This window comes from Rhinolophus ferrumequinum, chromosome 14 (genome assembly GCF_004115265.2).
Source record: "Rhinolophus ferrumequinum isolate MPI-CBG mRhiFer1 chromosome 14, mRhiFer1_v1.p, whole genome shotgun sequence".
Classification (NCBI taxonomy): domain Eukaryota; kingdom Metazoa; phylum Chordata; class Mammalia; order Chiroptera; family Rhinolophidae; genus Rhinolophus; species Rhinolophus ferrumequinum.
Genome location: NC_046297.1, coordinates 36083655 through 36111565, shown reverse-complemented (window position 1 = coordinate 36111565; position 27911 = coordinate 36083655). Strand labels below are relative to the sequence as shown.

At 34.2% G+C, this 27911-nt stretch overlaps 1 protein-coding gene across 13 annotated transcripts in view; it reads right to left on the bottom strand.

Moving 5' to 3' along the window:
• Positions 1 to 27911, bottom strand: part of DPY19L4 (dpy-19 like 4) — a 71659-nt gene that overhangs the window by 7824 nt on the left and 35924 nt on the right. For 9 of the 13 annotated variants that reach the window (XM_033125902.1, XM_033125896.1, XM_033125891.1 and 6 more), the window contains 10 exons: positions 24594 to 24728; positions 21972 to 22106; positions 21774 to 21872; positions 21165 to 21238; positions 18448 to 18606; positions 17619 to 17738; positions 7769 to 7889; positions 5879 to 5935; positions 5126 to 5208; positions 2506 to 2638 (listed from right to left, as the gene is read on the bottom strand). In XM_033125902.1, coding sequence (XP_032981793.1) covers positions 2506 to 2638; positions 5126 to 5208; positions 5879 to 5935; positions 7769 to 7889; positions 17619 to 17738; positions 18448 to 18606; positions 21165 to 21238; positions 21774 to 21872; positions 21972 to 22106; positions 24594 to 24728 — 1116 coding nt within the window. The remainder of the gene's footprint in view (positions 1 to 2505; positions 2639 to 5125; positions 5209 to 5878; positions 5936 to 7768; positions 7890 to 17618; positions 17739 to 18447; positions 18607 to 21164; positions 21239 to 21773; positions 21873 to 21971; positions 22107 to 24593; positions 24729 to 27911) is intronic. The other 4 variants (XM_033125892.1, XM_033125890.1, XM_033125893.1 and 1 more) reach the window with 3 other exon arrangements.

The window sequence follows — 27911 nt, the reverse complement described above, 5'->3', positions numbered from 1 at the left end:
CATGAAACATTTTTTTAAAGCATATCTTAAAGTATTACAGGATAGAGTTCTACAGATTATCCATTGAAAACTGCAAGTAGTTAGTTAAGAACACAAGTTGTAGAGTCCTGGTCTTGTTTGAATCACAACACTGTCCCCTACTCTAGGCAAGTTAACATCTCCAAGCTTTAATTTTCTCATCCATAAATAATAATCCTTCATAGACTATTGTGAGGATTAAAAGAAATATGTATGAAGCTTCTGGCATGTAGTAAGCGTTCTGTGGTAAGTAAATGGAAGCTGCTCTCCTAACAAATTTATCTCCACCAGAGGGCTCTTACCTAATCAGGGCAGCTATCATACTCTACCATTGATTTTATCAAGAACCATGTTTCACTCACTGCCTAGATCACCTTGATTATATTTTGGGTATTCCTAAAACTGGTAAACACTTTTTTGTTTGTATCACTTTTGTAGATTGCTAATCTAAATGTTTGATTCTTGACTACAGTTTAGGAGGTAGCTTGTAGCTATCCTCTTGTTACCATCTATATACCTTTCACTAAACTGAGGTACCAATGATAAAAAAATAAAAAAATAAAAAAAATAAAAATAAAAAATAAAAGCGGGGAGAGGATCTGAATAGATGTTTTTCCAAAGAAGACATACAGGTGGCCAACAAGTACATGAAAAGATGCTCAACATCATTAATCATCAGGGAAATGCAAATCTAAGTTACAATAGGATATCACCTCATACCTGTTAGAATGGCTATTATCAGAAAGGGAAGAAATACGTGTTGGTGGAGATGTGGAGAGAAGAGAACCCCCATGACTGTAGGTGGGACTGCATATTGGTGCTGCCACTATGGAAAACAACATGTAGGTTCCTCAAAAAATTAAAAATAGAACTACCACATGACCCAACAATTCCACTTCTGGGTATGTATTTGAAGAAAATGAAAACACTAATTTTTTTTTTTTAAACTTTTACTTATTTTAAGTGTGTTTTTCCAGGACCCATCAGCTCCAAGCCAAGTAATTGTCTCAATCCAGTTGTAGAGGGCACAGCTCACAGTGGCCCATGTGGGAATCAAACAGGCAATCTTGTTGTTAAGAGCACTGCGCTCTAACCAACTGAACTAACTGGCCGCCCCTTGAAAACACTAATTTGAAAAGATATATGCACCCACATGTTCACTGCAGCATTACTTACAATAGACAAGACATGGAAACAACCTAAATGTCCAGCAATAGATGAACAAAGAAAATGTGGGCATATATACAATGGAATATTATTCAGCCATAAAAAACGAATGAAATCTTGCAATTTGCAAGAACATGGATGGACCTTGAGGGCATTATGCTATGTGAAATATGTCAGACAGAGAAAGACAAGTGTCATATGATTTCACTTATATGTGGAATCTAACACAAAAAAACAAACAAAAATATATACACATAACCAGGGAACAGATGGTGGTTGGTGGGAAAAGTGAGTAAAGGGAGTCAAAAGGCATAAATTCCAGTTATAAAATAAATAAGGCATGGAGATGTAACATACAGCATGGTGATTATAATTAATAATTCTGTATTGCATATTTAAAAGTTGCTAAGAGAATAGATCTTATAAGTTCTCATCACAAGAAAATAATTTTTTTGTAGGTATTTATGGTGGTAGATGTCAACTAGATTTCATGTGATCATTTTATAATATATACAACATCAAATCATTATGTTGTTTACCTGAGACTAATATAATGCTATGTGTCATTATGTCTCACTTTAAAAAGGCATTGTGGAAATCACCTCCTCCCCCAAAAGAAATTGCTCAAGGTAACAAGCCAGTATGTGGCAGAGACAGCATGTGAGTCCAGATACTGTAATTCTAGAGTCTGCCTACTTAGAGTCTAATCTCCATACTATAGTCTAACTTCTATGCTGCTATATTTTCTTCTTAGCTTAGACTATACTTAAAAACTATATAAAACTCTCTCAAATTGAAAAACAGAATATTTGGAACTCAGATTCAGTTGGTCATTGCCTCCAGATATGAAGTTACCATTTAAACTCATTCAAAATAATATATTCTCTGAACAACAGTAGTTAGATACCATTCTAATGTTATACTAAGTATAACAGCCCATACTGAAAAATAAATCACAGTGATAGAATTTTAGCTTGGAAATACAAAGTGTATCAAGACATTAATCGATAGCTTTCTTTCAATAATTTCAGAACAATATTTTCAAAATTATGCTTCTCTTTGTGAAAGATTACACATCAGTTCCTTTTAAACTTTGCAGAAAATTGTTTCTTCAAGAAACATTCACAAAACCTTTAATATTTTAATTTTGGCTCTTCTCTTGGTTAAATGTATTATGCGGCTTTTTAAAAACTAAAGCTAATTAACTCTTCTAAATTAATTGGATTTTCCTAATTAACCAGGAACATATGCATCATTACAAAACTATACAAAAACAGTGATATTAGAAAAGATCCAAACGTAGAATCTAAAATATCTTACATTTTCATTTCTCTTGAGAAGATCATCATCATTGTAAAGAGGCAAGCTTGTTACCATCCATCCAGTGCATAATTTAATCACACCCATTAACTGTGGACTCCCTGCAAACACAGCTGCAACTGGAGCTTGCCTTCTGCAAAAAACCATAAAGATTTGTACACTGGAAAGGTAAGTATACTGTTTATTTAGATCACTGATTTATACCAACTCTGAAATATCAGGCAACTTACAATGTACTGTATACTTAAGTTTCAATGTCAGCTTTCATTTCATTTCATTTCTAGATTCACTCAAAAAACTGAGCACCTACTATGTACCAGGAATGATTTTAAGTGCTGAAGATACAGAAATTCTTTTGGGAGGGGAGTGGAGACAAGACCCTTGCTTTCAAGAGGGAGTAGAGGGAAGACAATAAACATGTAAGTCAGGTGGTAATAACGCTATTAAAAAATAATGCAAGGTAATGGGATAAAATGCCAGGAATATAACTATTTTATATAGTGTGATCAATTCAATGGTGATACTGTGAATTGTCAAATTCATCTTTTTGCAAATATTAACCACCACAACCCACCTCTTTCCAGATCCATCTATCCTCCTGCTCCTTCTCTATCTTTACCACGCATCTGTCTCCAGGTATCCCATGTAGGACTTCTCCACTCTGAGCCATGATCCAAAGTCCCAGATACATGCCACTTGCAAGAATATGAAACTCAGATGCAGGTCCCAAAGGGCTACTCTATTGCTTTCATTTATTTAAAAATAGAGATGGCACACAGCCATTATCCTCAGGGAGCATCCAGTAATGGGGAAACTAACATGAAACAGAATAATCATACCACAGTAACATAAACGTCCAGTTGTTTGATGTACAATGTCCTATGTTCAGGGCTCTACTGTTTTTGAAAATACGTATTACGATAAATCACACACATAGATATAATTCCCTCTTTTGTTAATGATAACACAAACCTATATAGTCAGTGTTCCACAACAGTAAATACAATTCACAAAAAGTGTTGATGGATAATCTACAGAAAACAATTTTTATATATTCAAGGGGTGTCATTACAGTATAAGACCTTACAATAAGTTCTATTCTCATTTCTATATACCTATTCCATAAAGCTAGTCCTCATTTTTAGAAACATTTTTTTGTCTCCCCTCCACCTAGTTTCCTGGCCTTTTCTGATAGTGTTTCATTCCTTTTCATGTTTTAATTTCTCCTTCTATGTCTTCAATAATTTTCAATGTAGTTATTTCAGTCCCTATCCATGGGACAGACTGGATGCAAAGTGGCTGCAATGATTCTTCTTCGTATAGCTATGCTCTAGGAGGAAACTCTCATCTTGATTATGTGACTTGCTTTGGCAAACAAACAACAGCAAACATAATGTGAACAGAGACAAAACATGCTCGACATTGAGACTTGCCCTCTCTTGCTGCTCTTAGGAACTCTACAACCACTACCTTGTAAATGAGCTCAGGCTAATTTGGATGATGAGGGGGCATGTGGCCAAGTCAATTCTATCCTTTCAGCTGATACCTACCCAACCCCAGACATGTGAGGACAGCCATGCCAGACTATCCAGTTCCAGCTGAGCTGGCCCAGAGCAGAAAAATCCTTCCCATTGCCTACACTCAGCTGACCCACAAAATGGTGCAAAATAACACATACTTATTGATTGTAAGCCACTAAGTTTTATGGTAATCTATTATGCGGTAAAACTAACTGACACAAATTTTATTATTAGAAATTGCTAGAACTAGAACTCTAATTTTAGACAGCTGATTCTTGCTATGTTAGGCGGTTTCCTCATGTGTTTTGTAATTTTAGAGCTCATCTTCATGAAGCTTTATTTGTGGAATCCCTGTAGCCTGGGTTGGTATGTCAGGCACTCTACATTACTCTAGAACCAATTTTTATGCTGATTTCTTGGTTTGGGGTTTCCTGGATTAGTCAAGTGTAATTTCAAACTACAAACTCATGTGAATTCAGATCCATTGCTTGAAATTCAAAGAGACCTTTTTTTTGACCAAGACCTGAGGCCAAAGAAGACATGCTTTGTCATCATCTTTCTCTGCCACTTGATGGATCTTTCGCTAGTCTATTCTTTCACCCTCTGAGGTCTTTTAGTTATATATGTGTGTGTTGAGAGAGGGAAAAAGGTATCTCAATTACAATTCTCTGCTTTCATAAGTTGAAGGCCACATCTCTTGTCCTATGTGGGCATTAAAATTGAAATTAAAAATCTTGGTAAACTTCATTATCAAGACTAGCAATTCACCACTCATCCACCTTCAACCCAAGGCAAAAGAAGCATCCTTTTGACTATCTAAATAAAAGGATATTTGTTCCTTTTTATTCCACATTGCTAGGTGTCTGATGGTGAAGAGTCTCAAATCTCAAACTTATCAATGCTTATTTTCAAAGAAGTTCAATTAGAAAATTAGAATTATAAGTCCAATAAAAAATTAAATATCCCTAAAAGCACAGTGGAAAATTCCTTAATTTTATGAGAATTTGAAAAAACATTAATTTATTATTTCTCCTGAATCCACTAGATAGTATATAATTATTAATTAATAGTTTAATAGTCTTGGGCAGTTCAATTCTTACTTTATCCAGGTCATAAGTTCCACCGTATCTGGGTCATAGAATTCTTGTAGTTCCGTTAATTCTGTCATTAATCTTGGAAAAAACTAAAAAGCAAAACAAAATCCCCAAAAAGTGTAAGTATCTAGAAAATTTAAAACTATTCTAGAGTATTTCAAAAGACTAAGAAACTAACAACGCAAACAATATTACAATATTGTTCTTACTGAAAAAATGTCATAACTCTTTACTTTCTTTCAGTGACCTGCTCATTCTTCTCAATCCAAATCATCTGTTTTATGGGTAATTTAAACTCAGTAAATAATTTTATCATCACCAAACAATCATCAGTTGTATCTTTTATGCACACACATGACAAGCAAATTAATTAATTTTGAGTTAAATAATTCACATGTTTATTGGCAATTAGTTTCATGTTATAAGCTAAAGAATTTATATTATTTTATAGATATTTAAATTTTGAAGTACCCAAAATACCTTTTAATATTAAGACTGATTTATTCAGCAATTTCCTTTGCCAATTATAAATTGAATTAATGACAGCATCAGACAACAGAAAATTGCATCAGATGGCATTCTAAAAATGTTTTATCTTTTCTATCATGTTCCTAATGATAAAAAATTAAGCATTACTAAGAGTATCAGACTTTATTTTGTTAGAACACTGTCTCAATATAAGTATCCTACACACACATACACATTTATCACTACTTTGTAAATAAAGTACATTTTAATATAAAAATCTGATTTTCTTACCTCCTTCCATAAGCTGAAACCTATTATAGTGGGCACAGCCATGCTCAGAATAAGAGCCTAAAATATTAAAGCAAAAATGTTATGGATAAATATATTTCAGAATGTACTTTAAAGGACTAAACATTGATTCTATGACCAACCACATATCAATATAGTTATAAAAATTTCAGTCGGATAACTTTAAGTCAGCATGAAACTAGTTCATAGAGTGCGATGGGTGAAGACTAATGATAAGTTTAAGACATAACTAAACTGGAGGTAAAGTGAGACATATATTTATTATATAAATTTAAGGCAGAACATAAAAATGGTAACACTCATATAATATTTCAAATAGGAAATCAATATTTGACAATTTTCCCAGGAATTTAAGTTGTGATGAGCATATAAAGGTTACTGAACCTAAAAAACTAACAATGACAAAAAGACAATGAATTAACAAAAGAAAAATAGCTAGTATGTATCAACATACTAGTATGCTAAAATAAAAATGTATAAATTCCTTTGGAAAAAGACTGGCCTAATACAACATGACTATTATTAAAAATAATTATTCACCATCTTCCTTCCAGAACCTTCTTCTTATTGTTCCATGTCCACTGGTGACCCCGTGATCTATAGTCTTACAAACCAGAAACCCAGGAAATACCTATGATTTCTCTCTCTTCCTCATTCTCCCATACTTAATCAAGCTCCAAGTTTTATTAATCGTCCAACCATTTTTTTCATTCCAGTAAAGCACAGTATTAATTGAATGGGCTTTGCAGTCAGAAAAACCTGGGTATGAATCATGGTTTCCAGATTTATAAGCTATGTGATCTCAGGGAAGTTATTTAACGAGTTTAAGCTTTAGTTTCTTCGTCTACAAAAAAGTTAATGAAACTTAGCCAATATGGTATTTGTAAGGGTTGAATAGCATGTGAAATGCTTTGAACAGTACCTGATACATAGTGAGCACTCAATGAATTGAAGCTTTTATTACTTTCATCCACCATGGCCTGTACCTGAGTGACAGTGTTCTTCCTGGCTCCAGTCTGTCACCGTTATGCCTATCTATCACCAAACTGTAAGAGTAAGCTGAGAGAAAATGTCAGCCTGACTCTCTCACACCCTTAAACATCTCACTGCCTTCCTACCGCCTATAGAATAAGACCAAGGGCCACAAGATGACATTCAAAGGCCTCTGTGACCTTAGCCTTCTCGACTTCTCTAGTCTCATTTCTTGACCACCCCCATCTCACATTTTATGTGCCAACAAAATTAAATATATCATATTTTTTCTTTGCCTCAGTTTTTATTCTCTTTGATTACATCAAGTTCTTTGCCTATCTGTGTTTATTCCTTCTACCACAATTACCCTTACTTTCCCCTTCATTTGACTTGTATCTCATGGTCTGTCAAATGTCATACTGGAAAGTCTTTGAATTCCAAAGAAACTAAATTAAGTAGTCCTTCTCTATGTTCCAATAGCATCCTGTCAATACTTTTTATTATCTCTTTTTATGACCAGGAGACTATAATCTACTTGATGAAATTAATCAGGTTTTATTTGTCTTTGTATTTCAAGCACATTGCAAATAGCAGGTACATGCACATTGAAAACATACCATAGTTCTAAATCAAACCAAGAAAGATACAAAAATTCTTGATAGCCTCTCACATTATTAATGCACTTTTTTTACCTTTTATGTTTTAAGTTGTCTGCATTAAAACGCATTACTTTTATACTCAGAAATTATAAATAAATGTTTTTCACAGGATCTCTTTTTCTACCTGTAAGTCATAATCTGATTCACTCATGCTATTTCAGTGGTATTTAATATGGTTTTCATTTACGCATAGATAACTGGAAGAGAAACAAGTACTTAACCTGAAATAACAATGACTTACCAACAATATTGGGTGTACAGTTCGTAATCGAAACCACTTAAAAAGTGTCGTCCAAAGTTCAGGAGAACATACACCAGATGCTGCTAACATGCACACATAAGGAGTCCAGAGGTATTTCAAACTGGAAAAGACAAAAAGAGTCACATATAAGATATCCAATGAACATCATTATTATCTGATTTCTCTTTTCTGAGTTCTTTCCTATTACCTATGAAAATACCACAATGTTAAGGGAAAATGAAAAAGCTTAGCCTCTAATTTTCAGCAACAGATTGTTATTAATTTCTTAAATAATCAAGAAGACGTGGGTTACTGAAATAAGGATGAAACAGCATTAACATAGAAGAGAGTATAGCAAAATTATACTTCTGGAGATCACATAAACTTAAACTTTTTCAGAAGGCAATTTGGCAGAAACCATAAAAATTTTAAATATTTCAAGACAATCCCATTTCTAGTAATCCAGTTTACAGATATACTAGCATAAGTGTATAAAAATACACATACAAGGATTTTAAATGCAGCATGCTATTTTAATAGAAAAAAGTTCAAGACCTAATTATCTTTTAATAGGCATTAAAGAGATGATTAAATAAAAAACAAAATTTCATGTATACTATTTGCCTAGTTTTTGGTGTTTTTGCTTGGTTTATTTTAATGTAGATAAACGGTACAGTCAAAAAATAACATCTGGAAAGATATTGCTAATAGTGGTAACCAGGAGTGGGATGGAAGGATTTTCATTTGTTACTTCATATCTTTCTGTATTACTTGGGTTTGTTATAATCTGTATTATTACTTTTGAGATTAATTTTTATAAAACAAGGATTAAAAAATTGGGGCTCTTAAAGAGATTAAAAATCCAAGTGTGTGGAAAAATGAATTTGTGCAAATAAAAGATAGTACACTACTTCATGTTGTAAGTTGTAGAGGAAACACAAGGAACCAACCCATCACCCTAGGTAATGGTAAAACCTGAAGATGGAAGAAAGAGTTTAGAAACATTTGTAGATGTTAGTGCTTCATACAGATTACCTAGGAAAAAATAACATTTCAGAAGATAGCTTTTGTAATTAATACTATGGAGAACAATGAGATTCTTCCATGACATACTCCTAGATGTTAAACTCAAAAGATGCTAAAAGAACTTGAGACCGAGTGTAAATATGAACTACTATGGTTTTATAAAACAACAAAGCTATGGAATGGGGAAAATAAAGTAATATTTATTCATCTAATAACATTTATTAATCGTGCACTGCAGGATGACCAAAGTACTAGAGAGGAATAAAGAAAAATAAGACATGGCTACAGGCCTCAAGTCTTTATCAAGATGGAAAATAATGGAACATAAGGGAAAGAGAAAATAAGTACAAAAGGTTTATATAAAATCTAAGGTTATGTGAAAGCAAAATGACCAATTTGAGAAAAATATACTTATTGAAGGTTAAGAAACGAACACTAAACTTGGGCCTTGAGAGAAGTGATGGATGTGTACAGGATACATAATGCTAGGACAGAGGAATTCCTTTAGTTTCCTCTGGTCAACCGTTATCTCCTCTTAACTTCTCCATTTCTGATAATATCAACTTATTCTTCCAGTCAGCAGAATCAATACTAGTTTAGTTTTAGCTCCAGGGGACACCATTCACATGGAATCATATGCACACAACATCCCCTGGAACACAAACTCCCTGCTCTGGAGATTAGACCACTATGCCAAATCCATTTATTTCTCTGTATCCATCCCTTCCTTACCATTTTATTGTACGAACCTAATTAACATCTCTATCTTTAGACTGTCCTCCAACTCTACCAAATGCCAAATGAATCTTCTTCAAACATAACTACTGTAAGACACTTTTGTTTAAAACTCTTTAATGATTTCCCAGGGCCTATTGAAATAAGTGAAAACTTATCTAAATGGTTTTCAGGGCCCTCTAAAATATGTCCCTGACTTGTCTTTCCAGTTTTGTTTCCAACTACGTCTCCAAATATGATTAATCTTTCAGCAGAGTTTGCAGAACAATCTCAGTGTTCCCATCCCATAATGCACGTAAGTTTCTCCATCCAGGTACAACTGCACACCTCTCTAGTGGCTGCCTTAGATTCTGATACCCTTTACAGACAGACTCCTTGAAGTCCACATTCAGTCTTTCCTTCATCTTCTACTCTCTGATCATGTCTTCCTTTAAAACTTCCTCCTTTGGCCTTTCTGCTGGTGGAACGCTGCCAAGTAAGCATCATTAAAGTCTCCCCTCCCATGGTCATCCTAAGTTAGAGTCTTCCAAAGAACCAGAAGACCTGTGGAAGCTCTTCGTAGGAGGTTTCAGTTTGAAACAACCTATGAGAGTCTGAAAAGTCATTTTGAGCAATAGGGAATGCTCACAGACTGTGTGGTGATGACAGATCCAAACACCCAGCGCTCCAGAGGCTTTGGGTTTGTCATGAGTGCCACCATGGAGGAGGTGGGTGCAGTCATGATGGCAGGGCCACACAAGGGGGATGGAGGAGTTGTGGGACCAAAGAGGGCTGTCCCAAGGGAAGATTCTCAAAGACCTGGTGCCCACTTAACTGTGAAAAAGATTTTTGTTGGTGGTATTTAAAAAGACACCGAAGAACATTACCTAAGAGATTATTTTGAACAGCATGGGAAAATTGAAGTGGCTGAAATCATGACTGACAGAGGAAGTGGCAAGAAGAGAGGCTCTGCTTTTGTAACATTTGATGACCATGACTCTGTAGACAAGATTGTCATTCAAGAATACCATACTGTGGATGGCCACAACTGTGAAGTAAGGAAAGTCCTGTCGAAAAAAGAGATGACTAATGCTTCATCTAGCCAGAGGTCAAAGTGTTTCTGGGAACTTCGGTGGCGGTTATGGAGGTGGTTTTAGTGGGAAAAACAACTTTGGTTACGGAGGAAACTTCGGTGGTTTGAGGTGTCTTTGTTGGCAGTTGTGATGGTGGAGGATATGTTGGCAGTGGGGAAGGCTATAATGGATTTGGTAATGATGAAAGAAGCAAATTTGGAGGTGGCAGAAGCTACAGTGATTTTGGCAATTACAATGACCAATTTTCAAACTTTGGACCCATGAAAGGAGGAAACTTTCTCTTTTCTCCTTTGGAGGCAGAAGCTCTGGCCCCTATAGTGGTGGAGGCCAATCCTTTGCCAAACCACGAAACCAAGGTGGCTATGGCATAGGTTCCAACAGCAGCAGTAGCTATGGTAGTTTTAATTACTGCCAGGAAACAAAGCTTAGCAGGACAGGAGAGCCCGAGAAGTGACAGGGAAGCTACAGGTTACAACAGATTTGTGAACCCAGCCAAGCACAGTGGTGGCAGGGCCTAGCTGCTACAAAGAAGACATGTTTTAGACAATAGTCATGTGTATGGGCAAAAAATTCACAGAGCGTTTTTGTAACTAATTGTGTAACACTTTATTTTAGTTTCTGTTCTGTGGAAAGTGTAAAGCATTCCAACTAAGGGTTTTAATGTAGTTTTTTTTTTTTTTTTGCATCCATGCTGCTGCTGTCCATTGCTAAATCTAACAGTCTGATCATGATGCTGAATAAATGTGTCTTTAAAAATATTCCTCCTTTGGCTCTGAGTTGCAGCTCTTCCTAGGGTCCCTCCACCATAGTCCCTACTACTACTACTATTGCTACTACTACTACTACTCATGCAGTTTCCAATTCCTAAATATTTTAGTTTTGGCCCCTTTACTTCATCTCCATTGCTACTCTCAATTTTATTGTGACACCTTCTTAATTGGTTTATTTTACTCTAATCTTGTTTTTCTCAAACCTTTCTCAATCATTGCTGCCAGAGAGATCTTACTTAAAAAGCAAATATGATGTCAAATTTCTGTTTAAAACACCTACCTCTGGTCCCTGCTTATTCTTCCAGACTTATCTCTTGCTGCTTCCCTCACATTATTTTTCCTCCTTCTTCCGCCTCCCCACCCACTCCGGTTCAAGCCATTGTTTCTCAGTCTAGTTGTGTAGAACACAGCTCCCTGGCCCATGCTCATAGCTTTGTGCTTCCCCAGTTGGTCGGCTGCTCATAGCAGCTCAACACAGCTCCGCTGCCGGCCGGTAGCCCATGCCAGCACACAGTAACCCACAGTGGCTGCCAGCCACTCACAGCAGTCCAGCTCCAGGGAGAGCTGTTGTTCACAATCTTAGCTGTAGAGGGCGCAGCTCACTAGCTCATGTGGCAATCAAACGAGTGACCTCCACATTAGGAGCGCGGCGCTCCAACCACCTGAGCCACAGGGCCGGCCCACTTCCCTAACATTTATCCCATAGTTTTAGTTCCCTGAAAATCCTTCTGCCCTGATTACAAACACACAAGACAACTGAGAGTCTGGCCAAGCTCTATCTCTCAATATTGTCACCCCATTTAGGAAACTTTCTTTAAACAGGACTCTCCTACCCACCCTCCACAACTAGGGTAGTATCTGACCAAAGCACCCCATGTATACTATTCGGATAGTACTTTCTTTACTTTACTCTAACTCTTGGTTTATTTACCAAGAACAAGAACTCTCTGAAAAGAAAGACTTGATCTTCTTGTATATCTTTTATCCCTACTGCCTACCTAGCAGAGTGTTTGGCACTCTGTCTTAGACTTGGTGACCATGTATCTTATTTACATGAATAGGTGATCATGTTCTTATAGGCATAGTGAGTAAATTAAAGAACTGTAGATGAGTGATAGAATAATGTGGATTAGACATTCACAAAAAGGATCTTGAATTTAAAATGGTAGACCAAAGAATGAAGAATGGTGGGAATCACAAAAGGTTCTTTAGCAGAGAGAAATAAAACAGAAAAGAGGAAAAAACGTAAACCATGCCCCAAAATTCTACTATTGCAAGACAATGAGATGAGAATTGAAACATGAATCACTTAAAATATATATGATTTAATAAATTTCTTCACCCTACTTATTAGGCATTATGGAATGCTAACTATTAGAGTGAACCACTATTATTGCTTTATGTTTTCATAAAGAGATTCCCACTAGTCATGGGTTTGGCAGTCTGATAAAATCTATGGACCCCTTATAAGAAAACATTTCTGAAAAAAACCTTTTGGCAATATTGAGAAGGCAAGGCAGTCTTTGTGACAGGGAGTCCATTGTCTTCTCTTAACGCTGGCATTGTGGAATAAAACCTACTTTTCCTTCCACCAAAAAAAAAAAAGAAAAAGAAAACATTCCTAACTGCATAAAATAAAATATATGGGCTTACAAAGGAAACCAATTATATTGAAATACTGATATCAAATAATAACAATAAATTTATAACCAGCAATATTTGTACTTCTTTAGTAACACATTAAATGCAGGTCTAATAACGACTGTACTTTTGAAGTAGTAATGTATAAATACAACATTTCAAGATACCTATAAAAATTAACATAGTGAGAAAATCACCATGTTTTCTGTTGGGAAAAGCACCACAGGTACTGCCAAAATCACTGTGATTTAGTACTTATAGTCATAATTAAAGTAAATTTAACCTAGAAAATGTTATACTGGATCAACATTCTTCACCATTCCCTACCTCCACTGTCACCCCACTACTTCAGAACCTTAATCACTTCTCATCAGAGTGATATATCTGATTTGTAAGTGTAAGATAAGGACTCATGCATATCCAGCTCAAACACTTCTCGGCTTCTATATTTTGGATCTTACTTCCACAGGTTGTGTGTGTAAGGTGCAGTAGGCTTACCAAAGTTTTGCTCATTCAAGAGAGAAGGTCTGATGTTTCGAGACTAAACTCCGTTTGAGGTAGAAGGTATCAGAAGCCCTTTTGATCACACATGAAGAAGTGTTCTCCAATACACCTTTTATCAGAATCAAAATTATTTTTCATCTCCAACTGACTTACTCTGTATTATTTTTCAACTGAATGCAAACTTCAAAGAAAAGAGTATCATTTATTGAATGCTAACCATAAAAGCTCCAATGTTAACTAATCAAAGCAAATCAAGTTACTTTTAGAAATCCCAGAAGTTAGTAACAAGCAGGGACATAGCATATAAATAAAGAGAATTTACATTAATGAGATACCAATCTGTGCAGAAACTTTCCTTTCAATATTCTCAGATAATCCTAAATACATTTGATTCATAGGCAGTATTTATTCTGGGGTAATCATTCGGATTGTAAAATTTGAAAAGTACCTAAAACGTATAGAGGGATAATTTTTTAAAATTACACATAATCTAGTCACTCAAAATAATCACTTTATTTCCTTCTGATGTTCGTGTGTGTGTGTGTGTGTAATATGTGCACACACACACGTATATGCATTTTAGCAAAACTGTGATCATGCTGTAACTTGCCTTTTCATTTACTATTATATTCACATAGTATACTATATTCTTGAATGATTTTAAGAACATAATTTTGAATAGCTGCATATATTCCAGAGATGGATATACCAAAACGTAAATGTAATACAATCAACAGAATGAAAAGCCAACCTACAGAATGGGAGAAGATATTTACAAATCATATATCTGATAAGGGGGTAATATCCAAAATATATAAATAATTCCTACAAACTCAACAACAAAAAAACCAAATAACCCAATTAAAAAATGGGCAAAGGGCTTGACAGGTATTTCCAAAAGAAGATAGACAGCCAACAAGCACAAGAAGAGATGCTCAACATCACTAATCATAAGGGAAATGCAAATCAAAAACACAATAAAATATCACCTCACACTCATTAGCATGGTTACTATCAGAAATATAGAAATAACAAATGTTGGCCAGGATGTGGAGAAATTGAAATCCTTGCGAACTGCTGACGGGATTGTAAAATGGTGTAACTGCTATGGAAAATAGTATGGAAGTCCCTCAAAAAATTAAAAATAGAACTACTATATGATCCAGCAATCCTAGTTCTGGGTATATACCCAAAAGAACAAAAAGGATCTCAAAAAGATATTTGCACACTCATGTTCATAATAAGAGGTAGAAGCAACGCAAATGTCCATCAGCAGATGAACGGATAAACAAAATATACTATATACATATAATGGAATATTATTCAACCTTAAAAAATGAAATCCTGGGTGCAGCCGATGGCTCAGTTGGTTACAGCGTGAGCTCCTAACAACAGGGTTGCTGGTTCGATAGCCACATGGGCCAGTGAGCTGAACACTCGACAACTAGATTGAAGACGATGACTGCCACTGAGCTGCTGGAGGGGCGGCCGGATGGCTCAGTTGGTTAGAACGCGAACTCTTAACAACATTACCAGTTCAATTTCCACATGGGATGGTGGGTTGTGCCCCCGGCAACTAAAGATTGAAAACGATGACTGGACTTGGAGCTGAGCTGCGCCCTCCACAACTAGACTGAGGGACAATGACTTCACTTGGAGCTGATGGGCCCTGGAAAAACACACTGTTCCCCAACATTCCCCAGTAAAAAATTAAAAAAAAAAAAAAAAAAAGGCAGAAAAAAATACATACTTTATTAAAAAAAAGACATCTTGTCACATGCTACAACATAGATGAACCTTGAAGACATTAGGTAAAGTGAAATAAACCAGCACAAAAAGACACATACTGTATGACTACTTATATGAGGTATCTAAAGTAGTCAAATCATAGAAGGAGAAAGTACAATGGGAGTTACCAGGGCCTGGTGGAAGGGAGAAAGGGGGAGTTGTTGTTTCATGGGTATAGAGTTTCAAATTTACAAGATAAAAATGTTCTGGAGATCCATCTCACAACAATATGAACATAATACTACTGAACTGTATATACACTTAAAAATGTTAAGATGGTAAATTTTATGGGCTTTTTCCCACAATAAAAATATGGGCTTTTTCCCACAATAAAAAACAAAACAACTTAAACACAATGATCTGCATGCTATTAAGCATTCAGTTTGCATACAAGTAATCTGTCTAATAAAGAGATGGTTAAAAAACTACAAACTTCTAAAATGTAACACTTCCATCTAGAAAAGGAATTGCTCTTGTATAAATTACAATTTATACAAGACTTTAACTTTAATTAACATGCAGAGTCTCACATATTGCCTTTTATTATATTTATTTTCATCCATCTTATTTACTATGCAGTAAAGGATTAACCTTGCCCAAAGAGAGATTTGGTCCTTACCCCCAATTCCTGGGAGGTAACTTCCAAGCCCTTGGAAAAGTCCTGTATGAAAAGAGTATCTTTGTTTACCTGGGTTCATGCCTAATAGGTTATGCTAAGAATGTGATTTATTTTGGGGGCCTTCGGCCACATGGTTATCAGTTTGACATCTGGAAGAGCTGGATACTAAGGTCAGCCATGCAGGTGGTCATCCACTTATACATACATGACAGAGCTCCAATAAAAACTATGAACACCAAAGCTCAGGTGAGCTTCCTTCGTTGGCAATACTCCATGCATACTGTCACACGTCATTCCTGAGAGAACTAGGTAACTCTACTGGGAGGGGACAACTGGAAGTTCTATGCCTAGTCTCTCCTGGACCCTGTCCAATGAGCCTCTTCCCTCTGCTGATTTTAATCTCTATCTTTCCACTGTAATAAACCATAACTCTGAGTATAACAACTATTCTGAGTTCTGTGAATTCTAGTGAGTTATTGAACCTAAGGGTGGTTTGGGGAATGCCCAAACTTGCAGTTGGTGTCAGAAGTGAGGGTGTTGGGAACTCCTGAACTTTGCATTTAGCCTCCTAGACTGTGAGTTTCTGAGAAGGGGAATCCTATCTTAAATATTTTTATACTTCCCACCATTGCTAAAACAGTAACATATATGAAAAAACTGAAAACTGCTGCTAAATGAATACATTTTGATAAAGTTTATTAATAAGGTGGCATGATTTTGGGTAGAAGCAGGAACAAAAACGTTTGAAAACTAAAGACTTAATAATAAGTGTATATAAATAGTGTAAGATGTTTCAAGGATTCACACTCCCTAAAAATTGTAACTTATCTGTATATTAATATATGGATACTTATTTTGCTTAACAAATTTAAGAAGGTATATAGAACATTAAAATGATCAAGCAAATGAAATAATCTGGCCTTACTGAACATTAAATGGAGTCCCAATGTACTTTGTATGAGCTGACATGTAATTTAAAGTAATAAAAGGAAAAGGAATAAGAGGAAAAGGATGAAAGAAAAAACAACGACCCCCAAATCCTTATTAATAAGGCTTACAAGATGCTATGTATGCTCTTTGTACTTCAGCCACACTGAATTCCTTTTAACCACTCACATCAGGTCCCTCCCAAAAATGAGCCATGCTTCTTCCTATCACAAGCTTTTGCATATGCACAGCTTCTAACTGGAATGCCCTTCCTTCTTCTATTCACCTAATTCACTGCTACTCTCCCGTCAGGTCTCAACTCAAGTACCTTTTCCTTAGGAAGCCTTTCTGAAAGAAGTCTTCAAGTCAAATTCCATTTTTACACTCATCTGTTCTCACAGCACCATTTATCCTTCCTTCACTTATCAGAGTTGCAATTTTATTTGTATATGATTAATAGCTGTCACCTCCATTAGGCCGTAAGTCACATAAGTTTAGAGACTGTATGTCCACCTTGTTCACCACTGTACCTTGAGCACTCGGCACAATGCCTGGCCCTTGGAAGACATTCAATAGTTTTTGAACAAATGAATAAATCTGTAAATGTCAGTTCACCGTACTATAAATACCTGTGTAAACTCCAGTTAGATTAAGAAAGTTTGTAGATTTTGAATTTTTATAAAGTTTTATAAACGTATTCTTGAAAGCATTCACTTAGAAAGGACAATTATTTGTAAAAACAAATAGATCAAATAAAGTACACTTACCCTTCTATAACCATTGCAAGAGAACCCAATAAAATAGTGTGAATCACGTGATAAATTATTTCTGGCCTTTCTCCAATTCGTCCATCTTCAAGAGTAACAGCTTTTTTCAGGGACTTATCACTACAGAAAGGAAATGTGTTTTTTACCACTTTAAATATATATATTTGAAAAATCAAAGATCTTAAATTTTTTCATAAAAAGAAATATAGATGGTTCTTAAAATTTGAAAGTATATTCTCCTAGTCAAATACTAACTTTTATATTTCCAAGTCTTTATAATGGTTTTTAGGACCTGAATGTAACTGACTCAATGAAGACTAAAAATGAAAGTTCAGAAATATAATTTAAAAAATGTTTTAGGATCCTTTCCAACATCAATTATCACTCAACTAGTGATTGCTAAACCAATAATTACATCGTAATTTGAACAACTAAATTCTCAAAATTAAGACGCTACACACATAACCTCCTTTCAAACGTGATACAAATATTTAAAATACTCAAACTTTATAATTTAAAATTACTTATACTACTAGCTTCATTTAAGTTAAATAGAAGAAATTATTCTTATGTTAAGTAAAAGTCTGAGTAAATTAGTGAATGAGTTTGGGATAGTTTAACTGGTTATTCCTACATTAAATCTGGACATTACACATTTAAATATATAAACTTAAATTTAAATTTTATCTGGTGATAAATGATATTTTACATATTGATGAAGAGAGAATGAAGCTCTAAAACAAGTACACAAATATTGGAAGAATACTAAAAATGAGTATTTTACATATTTCCAAAATATATTAGTAATGTGATTATGATAGGTACTTACTTAATTCTCCTAAAAATAACTTGCATTATAGAAAGAAAACAAATAATTAACACTAAAATGTAGAAAGGTAACAAAGAAGACTGTGTCAATCGCAAAAAAAAATCTTGAGATGGTGCCTGCAGGGATTTTTGACATAGGAGCCAATTCATTGTAAAATTCCTATAGAAGACAAAAAAGCATATTAAAACAACAGGTTATTTTAAACTTCAGAACGTAAAAGTACCGTTTATCTCAGTAAAAACTTAGACAAAATACATATCCTAAATCCATTCACTTGTAACAGGCAGATCCTACCCTTTACAAATGAAGATAATAGCATTAGTAACTTTCCTCAACAAACTGCTCCAATAAATATAAAATTGTTGCTTTTTGTTAACAAGTAATGCGACCATCTCTAGAGCCCAGTATAGCTTTAAGAGTTTCACTTTCTGTTTTTATCTGGAAGACAACAAAAAATTTAGCTGTCCATCTTCTACATCTGCACTATCCACTATGCTAGCTACTACAGCTACATATGGCTATTAGCACTTGAAATGTGGCCAGTGCAAATTAAGATATACTTTTAAGTACAAAATACACCCTGGATTTCAAAGATAAAAAAGAATAGAAAAAAAACGAAACAGAGAAATACAAACTATGTCAATAATTTTTATATTGGTTACACATTAAAATAATATTTTTGATGTATTGGATTAAAATATATTATTAAAATTAAATTCACTTGTTTCTTTTTACTATTTTTAATGTGGCTACTAGAAAATTACATATGTGGCTGACATTATATTATTATTAGATAGTCCTAATTTATATTGATGAGTGTAACTCTACTGGGACCTATTTTACAAAGAGATATCTAGTAATATTAAGACAGAAATCCTAATATTTGAAATATAAAGCTTTTCAGGTATTAGAATAAGAATGAATTTTTTTTTTTTTTTTTTTTTTTTTACCACAAGCTAAATATGAGCAACAGGACTCCTAGTCATATGTAGTTTTGTCTGCATTCTCACTCCCAATCCATCTCTAACCTCCTTAATCCCTTGCCCTGGGGAAGGAGGTAAGAGATGGAGTGATGTTCAGGAGTGTTCACAGAGAGATGGAGAATGTCTGCTTCACAAATCACTGGATTTAGAATAAAAGGTTAAAGTTTCACTATGTGTCAAATAGCAATACAGCTATATCAAAGAGAGGCTGTCATCAAAATATCTTGTACCTACAACAAATGTACCTCTTTTTTATCTGCCTATTAAAGTTATTAATTCTTAAAGGTCCAATTCAAATCCAAATTTAACAAATATTTTTTCCATATCCCCCAGTCTTAATCTTTCCTTCCCCACATTCTCATAGCATTTTACTTATACCTCAATTATAGTGCTTAATGTAATCTACCATGTGTTAGATTGCAGTCATTTTTTGTATTCTCCCAGAGTTTCTGGCTGAGTATCCTGCACATCCAACAAATATTTATTAAGATTTCTTTAGTGCTTCTTGAAAGTCTGTCTCAACAGAAATGTTTTCTGAAATTCTGGTGAACTTCAAATCCTAATATCCAATTGGCATATTTCAAGATAAGATGTGCTATTTATACCACCCATGTTATTAATTGTACAAAAATTATATAATGAGATGGCAAAAGTACAGGGACCATGTCTTACTCTTAAAACACCCAGTGCATTACTTTGTAAAGCAAATCTGGTACCTGACATGCTAAACAAAGGGGCACTACAAAACATCAACTGAGAAACACTGGACAAAAGCAGCCCTTAAGCCTAGGTTCATTCTGGAGTCTTCCAAGGTTAAAGGGAAAGTTAGTGAAAAGGCCAGTCAATTATGGAGGTTTGCAACCAGTTTTTACTAATTGCCTGCTATGTCAGGCCTATAGCTATACCTGAAAAGGACATGGTCCCTACCCGTATGGAGCAGCTGGCCTTTTAAAGGATCCTTTTATCTTAGTACTAGACATCCATATATGACTTATACTTCAGAAGATTACTCCAGTGTTTAAACAATGTCAAATACTTTGTTAACTGTGATATACCACAACATGAAATTCCATGCACAGTATCTAAAATCCCATGTAATCATAGCAAAGGATAATAAAGCTCTAAGGAATATTATATGAACTAGAGAAATGTGTAGGTAAAAATATATTTTCTGTTATGCAAGTAGACTCTGTCAGTACATAATATCATGTATTTCATTTAAATTTTAAAAATGCATTTAACAAACAAAAAAAGTGTAACACTATTCTTGAATTTAAAAAGTCAGCTTCTGATCCAATCCACTATTATTACCCCTAGATGAGATTCTTTACTATGAAATAAGTATCTTACTGTCCACCGCTTTTTTATGCCTACACTCTTTTTACTGTAACCATTTTCTGGATGTAATGGTTAAAATTACCTTGGTTTTTTATTCATTCTTAATCTTTCATTTATCCTGACATTATATTATTATTCCTCATGAAGGGAGAAAGTAGCCTCGAAATACTGTGATGCGATTAAGGTTTAAGTATATATAATTTATAAAAACTTAAATGAGATTTTTTTTTTTAATGAGAGAAAACAATGTCAGATTTCTTTTAGATATTATAATAGGCCAAATTATTTTTTTCCTAATTGGTATGTAACTAGGTGTATACTTCTTCCTTTGATTATTTTTGTTCTTTATCTTCAAAGTGGTAGAGTTAGGTAAATTTACATCATCTTAAAACTTACTTAGTAATATTTAGTCCAAATTTTACTTCAAGGAATTTCAGCATGTACCCATTTTCTTTGTGTGGGACAAATGTCTGGAGGGGAAAAACACTAGTTACAACAAAGAACTATTAGCTATACTTATAAGCAATATGAAAGAGAAAACACAGGAAGACTACAAAACCAAAAATAGGAATGAAATAACACATGGTATAACTGTGAAGCAAGGGGATTTATCACCATTAAGTTAAACACATTACCTGATACTCAAGCATAAAACTATAATGGGGTTGTAAAATTTCAATCTTATCCCACTTGGCGTAAATAACTTACCTACTCTTCCGAACATCTTTGACTCATCTCAATTTGATCCATATATCACTTAATGTTAATTGGGTAATGATGACATTTTAAATTAAATGAAAAATAAAGTATATATATTTTTTAAGTATATTGAGAAAAGAATAATAATCCTATTTTCTCACCTAATATGCTAGCATGATGGTCAACTCAAAATTATACTGTACAAACTATATTACCTTGCTATAACATTACTCTCATTAAACTTTAGTCCACAGTATTTCATTATTTAATTTGTTTACTACATGAATCTCAGACAGAGTTACTTACCTTCATTATAATATTCAATGTCACTGTCAGAGTACATACCAGGTAAAAATTAATCACTTTCATTATTTTAGCTACAAAAGTTCCTTTCTTCACATTTAGCTGTGGTGGAGGGGAAACAAATGGACAAAGAAGTAAGGTATAAAAATTTAACAATTAAAAAATTCACCAAAAGAATGATAAAAAAGCAATTCTAATTACCTGAAGGCACTTAACGAGCACTAAGGCTACTACTAAGCTTAATAAAGGAGACACCAAGAAAGCTGAATTCTCAAACTGCAGTAAATATCCCAGAAAGAGAGAAAATATATAGATTTTATAAACTTCATGAACCTGCTGGGACAAAAATAAAATGAATGAGAATAAAATGAACTTCACTGTACATATTTTCATTAGTTTTGTTTAGAATAGACTTGACTATAATTAAAAAGTAAATGGTCTATTATAATTTAGGACAGTACTGTGCAAATGTTCAATCCATATTTTTAATGTTATGATAATGTAATGAATTTATTACTTCCTTCTTAGAAAGAACTCTTGCAAACAAAGCTAAAAGCTTTAAAACCACGGACATCTACATCAGACTGGTAAAACCTTTAAGCCAGGTTCTGACTTAATTTCACTTATCCATCTATGGTACACCAAACTGTATAAATTCAAAATAATAATCTTTAGCAGAAGTTCCCCAAATCTACCCAGTGAAAACATACTACCATGAGATGTAGCACTGGAGAAATATTTTTGCATTTGGTCCACTGAACAGTGAGCATAAAAATGCTAAATTCAATGTCCTATCAGAAGCTCTCCCAGGAAAGTTATATGTCTCAGTAGATTTCTTTTCCTAAAATTTAATAGTATAATAATTTAATCTATCATAAATTTAATTCCCATTAGAAAGGGAAAATTAAGACAAAATATGGGCATTAGGTGGAAATAAATCAAAAGGCAAAGTGCTAAAAGTGAAAAATTAAATTAAAAAAACACACAAAAAAACGAAATAAAAATCCCTAACAGGCAAGAACCATTTAAAAAACAAAACAAAAAACAAAACAAAACAAAAGATACCTAACTGTTGGGAGGCTAAAGCTATGACTGGGAGAGGGCACAATGGGCTCTTCTGGGTGCTGATAATGTTCTATTTCCTGATTTTGGATGCTGGTTCTATAGTTATTGAGTAACTGTCTCTTAGCTCCAAACTTATCCTTCTATCCCCTGCCTCATAATGCTGGGGATGGGACTCTCTCCAATCTACATTTCTGCTTTTCCGGTTGACTTCCTATTAATCTCTTCCAACACAAAATGCAAGAGAGATTACAGGTTGGAGAAGAAAGAAGGAGCTCGTTCCTCCCTATTACTTCCTGTCTGCTTGCAGGTCCTGTGAGCATCATCTCAGTGATGCTTCTTCACTCCAAGAGAGCAATTCCTTCATGAAGCTGCTGAATGCAGCTGAAGTTTTTCCAACCCTTGAATAACCAGCTTTAATGCATTCTCTTGCCCCAGAGACCCAAATGGCAGCTGGCCAGAACTCCTTTTTCAGAGGTCTGGTTCCCATTTCTACAGGGCTCTTCTGTCCAGTTCTGAGACACCAGCAAAGCTGTGTAGGCCCCTTCCCAGGGTTCCTCCTCTAACTTTTAATAATTCTAAATTCTTTGTTCCCTCAGCTCTAGGGGTAGTAGCTGCTTCCTACAGTTGCTAGCTCTATGATACTTTCACGTTCTTATTACCCTTTCAATTAGCAAGTGAATGACTTTATACCTGGTTAATGATTATATTAAATTCTATTTTAGTAACCTAAATGTTGGTACTCACAAGTATTCGGGACCACCTGAGTATATGGGATGAAGAAAAGAGAAAAGCAAGAAGATTCCTAAAATCTGGTTTGGACAAGATATTAAATACTTAATAAATGTTTATAAATAAAGATAAGAAATAGCAAAAGAGAAAAAGATGAAAAAACAGAAGGAACCAAATGTTGATGGGCACCTTTAAAGACCTCTGGCAGGAATATAAACTGATACAGCCATTATGGAGAAAGACTTGGTATCTAGTTAGATTGAATATGCATGTATCATTTGACTGGTAATTCCTTTATCAGGTATAGAAAAATGTGGTACTTATGCCACATGACGTGTATAAAATGCCTATAACAGCACATGAACAATAAATTGGAAAAAACTGAAATGTCCACCAACAATAGAATATATAAATACAAATGAATGAGATATAGTTTTGTATATCACCATGGATGAATCTCAAAAGCAAATCAGGCAAAAGTAAACAATACAGTATATACAACATATGTTTTAGGGATACATAGGTAGTAAAAACCATAAAGAAAAAAAAGGAAAGAACTAACAAGATTCAGGACAGTTAGCCTCTGTTGGGGAGGGAGCAGGATAACTCTTCTGGGGAAGAGTTACAGGGGCTTCTGGGGTATTGAAATGCCCTACTTCTTGGCCCAGGTGATCAAATACTCAAATTTTATTCTAATATTATATATACAGCATAGATATACTGTTTTGTACATGTTCTATATTTCAACTTTTTTCTTTCTAATGAAATGAAAACAGAAAGAGAAATAGCTAGAAATGGAGAGGAAGCACAGAGTGACTCTGGTTAAGCAGAACAAGTTTAAGGGAATTTTCAAAGTGCTTTTAAAAGGGACAGAGGAGAATGAACTTTGCAATCTCTTGCGAAGTATAAATCAGAGTCTATCAAAACATTTTCAAATAAAGCTTAAAATCTAAATGGTTTGAAGATATAACACTATAAAAACATTTATTTTCTGGATTTAGAAATTATAATTTCAAAATGCCATAATACCTTGCCACTTTGTTCCAGTGAAAAACTATCTAGTAAGAACAGAGATATTGCTTGAAGAAACAAGAGATAGTGGCTGTACTCCCACATCATCATAAACGTGTAAGTTGAAGCACTCATCAATAAGTAGCAAAACCTCTAGAGAAAACAAAAGAAACTAAATATCAATCGCTTTATTACTGTAAAACAATCTATGAGGTTGTTACCTCAAAGTGGTAGCTGGTTCAATTTTAAACTACATAATTCTTTTGAAACTTTGTTTTTAAATCACATAATTACTAGTAAATCTTTACATAAAAAATTAAGATCAACCACTGGCCCTTCAAAGTTTAGCATCACATTGAGAATTTCAGGAAGACAAAGGAAAAAATAAAATTCAGTACAATTTTCTTTCATTCCCAAAGAGGTAAAGTAATAAATATAAGAAAATGGTGGCCTTTACTAGACTTGGCTCTGGTGGGCTTTTGTTATTGTGAAAGTAACTCCTTTCACCCTAGAAAATATTTTCACTTCCATAGTGCTTCATATTTTCCTAAGAGTTTCCATTTAATTAGTCTGTTTATGTCTCAGTCTATCCTACAACCCATGAAAAAAAGTCCAATGCTTTTTACATTTCCTCTCATCAAAAGTGTGTGGCCTTACCTTTCCTCAATGCTTGTACTGTCAACCATATAAAACTCTTAGTTGTTTTCCTCTGGCTGAAGAACTAAACACATGGTTTCATTGCCCTTGCCTAAAATGTATGGCTGAAATCGATTCTGTCCTTCCAAATGTCATCTCCTAAATGATCCCTTAGTGAGAAACCAAGTCTGTGAGAAATCCACTGTCCCTCTGCATATTTCTAACAACAGTGTCTACTTCTTCCAGGTATCTGTTTTTTCATTCCTAATTCGTCCATCAGCTATTGTGTCAAATGACTTTGTTCTGATAAGAACAGTGAAGGAAAAGGACAATAAGGGTTAAATCAAGAAACCGAAGATAAGAATTGTGTTCTCTAAATTATTCAGACTGAGTTGACTATACTCAGTGATAAATTCCAGAGAAATACCTCAGGCCATTAGCAGATATAAGAATTTTCCAGCATCCTGAAGAAGATTAAGACCAGAGAACAAAATATAAGAAATAGAAAACTTCCACCAGTTGGTCAAAGAATACCAACCACAAGGCCCAGAAAGGCTCAGCAGTGTAGAACACATAAATTTCTATTCCTCAGATTATAATAGCTATAAGAGAAAGTGTTCTGGAAATCTTCTAACATGGAACAATAAGAACTGCAGTAACCAGGCCTGAAACCACCATCAACAGAGAATCCAGTTACTGAAATTAACAAAGGCTCAGATCTAGATCTAGCATAACTAATCTACTGGCCATTTGGAGAATACTTTGAGGATGCTGAAGAAAAGCTACAACATAATGAAACAAACTGCTAATTTCAAAGGTTTATTCTCAAATTACTTAAGAACATGCAGTGAAAATAAGATAGAAATATACAATGAGAAATATATGTCAAACACAATCTGGACAATTAGCTAAGTTTTTCTTTTCTCTGAACATTTTCAAAATTCTGTGCACTCTTGTTCACCCCTTATCTAGCTCACTTCATTTTCAACTATGCCTTTATTGGGAGCCTTTTATATATATATATTACTTAAGTGATATATTAAATGGGTTTCAATAATCAACCACAGATGTCTCCAGATGGCTCTAAATAACCGCACAAAAGACCTGAGCTTAGATATCCTGATGCAACTGGGACCATGAGATCTAGCTTGAAGAGTGGGAAGTAGAGTACAAAATATGTGATTAATACATACATGTTCCTGGAAAACTACTCAGCCATGGAAAGGAGTAAACTACTGATATATGCAACAACTTGGATGGATGTCAAGGGCATTAGGCTGAATGAAAAAAGGATGACATACTATATAATTTCATTTATATAACCTTTCACAAAATTATAGTTATAGAGAGATCAGTGGTTGCCAGAGGTTAGGATTGGGGAAAAGATGTGACTATTAAGGCAGTTTCTTTGTAGTGATGGAACAGTTATACCTTAATTATGATGATAATTACTTGAATCTACACGTGATAAAAATTTATACAACTATACATCCTCCTTCCCCCCAAAAAGGAGTATATATTAAAAAGTTAACATAAAAAATACATATATATATTTTTAATTACTTTAAGATTTGTAAGAATTTGTAAAAATCGTATAGAGAATTCCTTTACTCAGCTTCTCCCAATGACAATGTCTTACATGACCTTAATACATGTCAAAACCAGGAAACTGACATTGGTACAATATTATTATTTTAGGTACAGACTTTAGATTTCAAAACACATACACACACACACACACACACACAGAGGGGTTAGTGGGGGCAAACATAATTGAAGAATTGCAGTTTTGCTTTTCAAAAAATTGAATTGTTAAGCTGAAGGGTTAAGAATACACCATGGTTAACTTGCTTTTTCCTGTCATTTAAAAAAAATAAAATCCTTTATATTGTTATCCCTTTTAATATTTACATATAGATATTTTGCTCTTGTTGTGTACTCTTGAGTACCAGATTAACGGCTATTATGCATAATCAAACAAGTGATAAATACAACTTTTGCTCTTTATTTTATTATTAACAAAGAAAAAGAGATAGGGAGGGAGGTAAAGAGGGAAAATGTGATGAGTACTTTGAAAATAGAAAAAGACCACTGTGGTTAAATAAAAAAGGAGAAAGGAAATGCAACTTAAAATAGGAGTATAAGCTATTCTTGGATCCTTCAAAAAGTACAGGGTCCTTGGTAAACAACTGGATGAAAATATCCTTTTCACTGTGTATCTATTTGCAGTGACTGAATTTTTTAAACCATATGTGTAGTGTGTATGTGTTACATTTTTAATTTTAAAAAAGTTACAATAAAAATATTAGAAAGAATACATACATAACTTTGCAATAGGAAAAAGATATTCAGAAAATATCAAATATGGTATAAAAGGAAAAACTAAGTTTACATATCACACTACCTTTTGCAAAACTTTTAAATTAAAATAAATAATAATGGTTTTATTAAAAAGATACTTAAACTCTTTTGTAGGCAACAAAAGTTTTATTTCACTTCAAAAAATGGTATATACAAAGAAGCTTCGACAGTTCATTTTGCTATATTAAACTCTTCTTTCAAAAATTGAAGAACTATTCTTCCCTAAGAGAAGGCTGGACAATCTAACAGGAGAACACTCAATTATAGACTCCCTGATGATTAAAGAAAATATTCTTGCTCAGAAAGCTCTTTATACAAGTCCAACAAAAGGAAAAATTA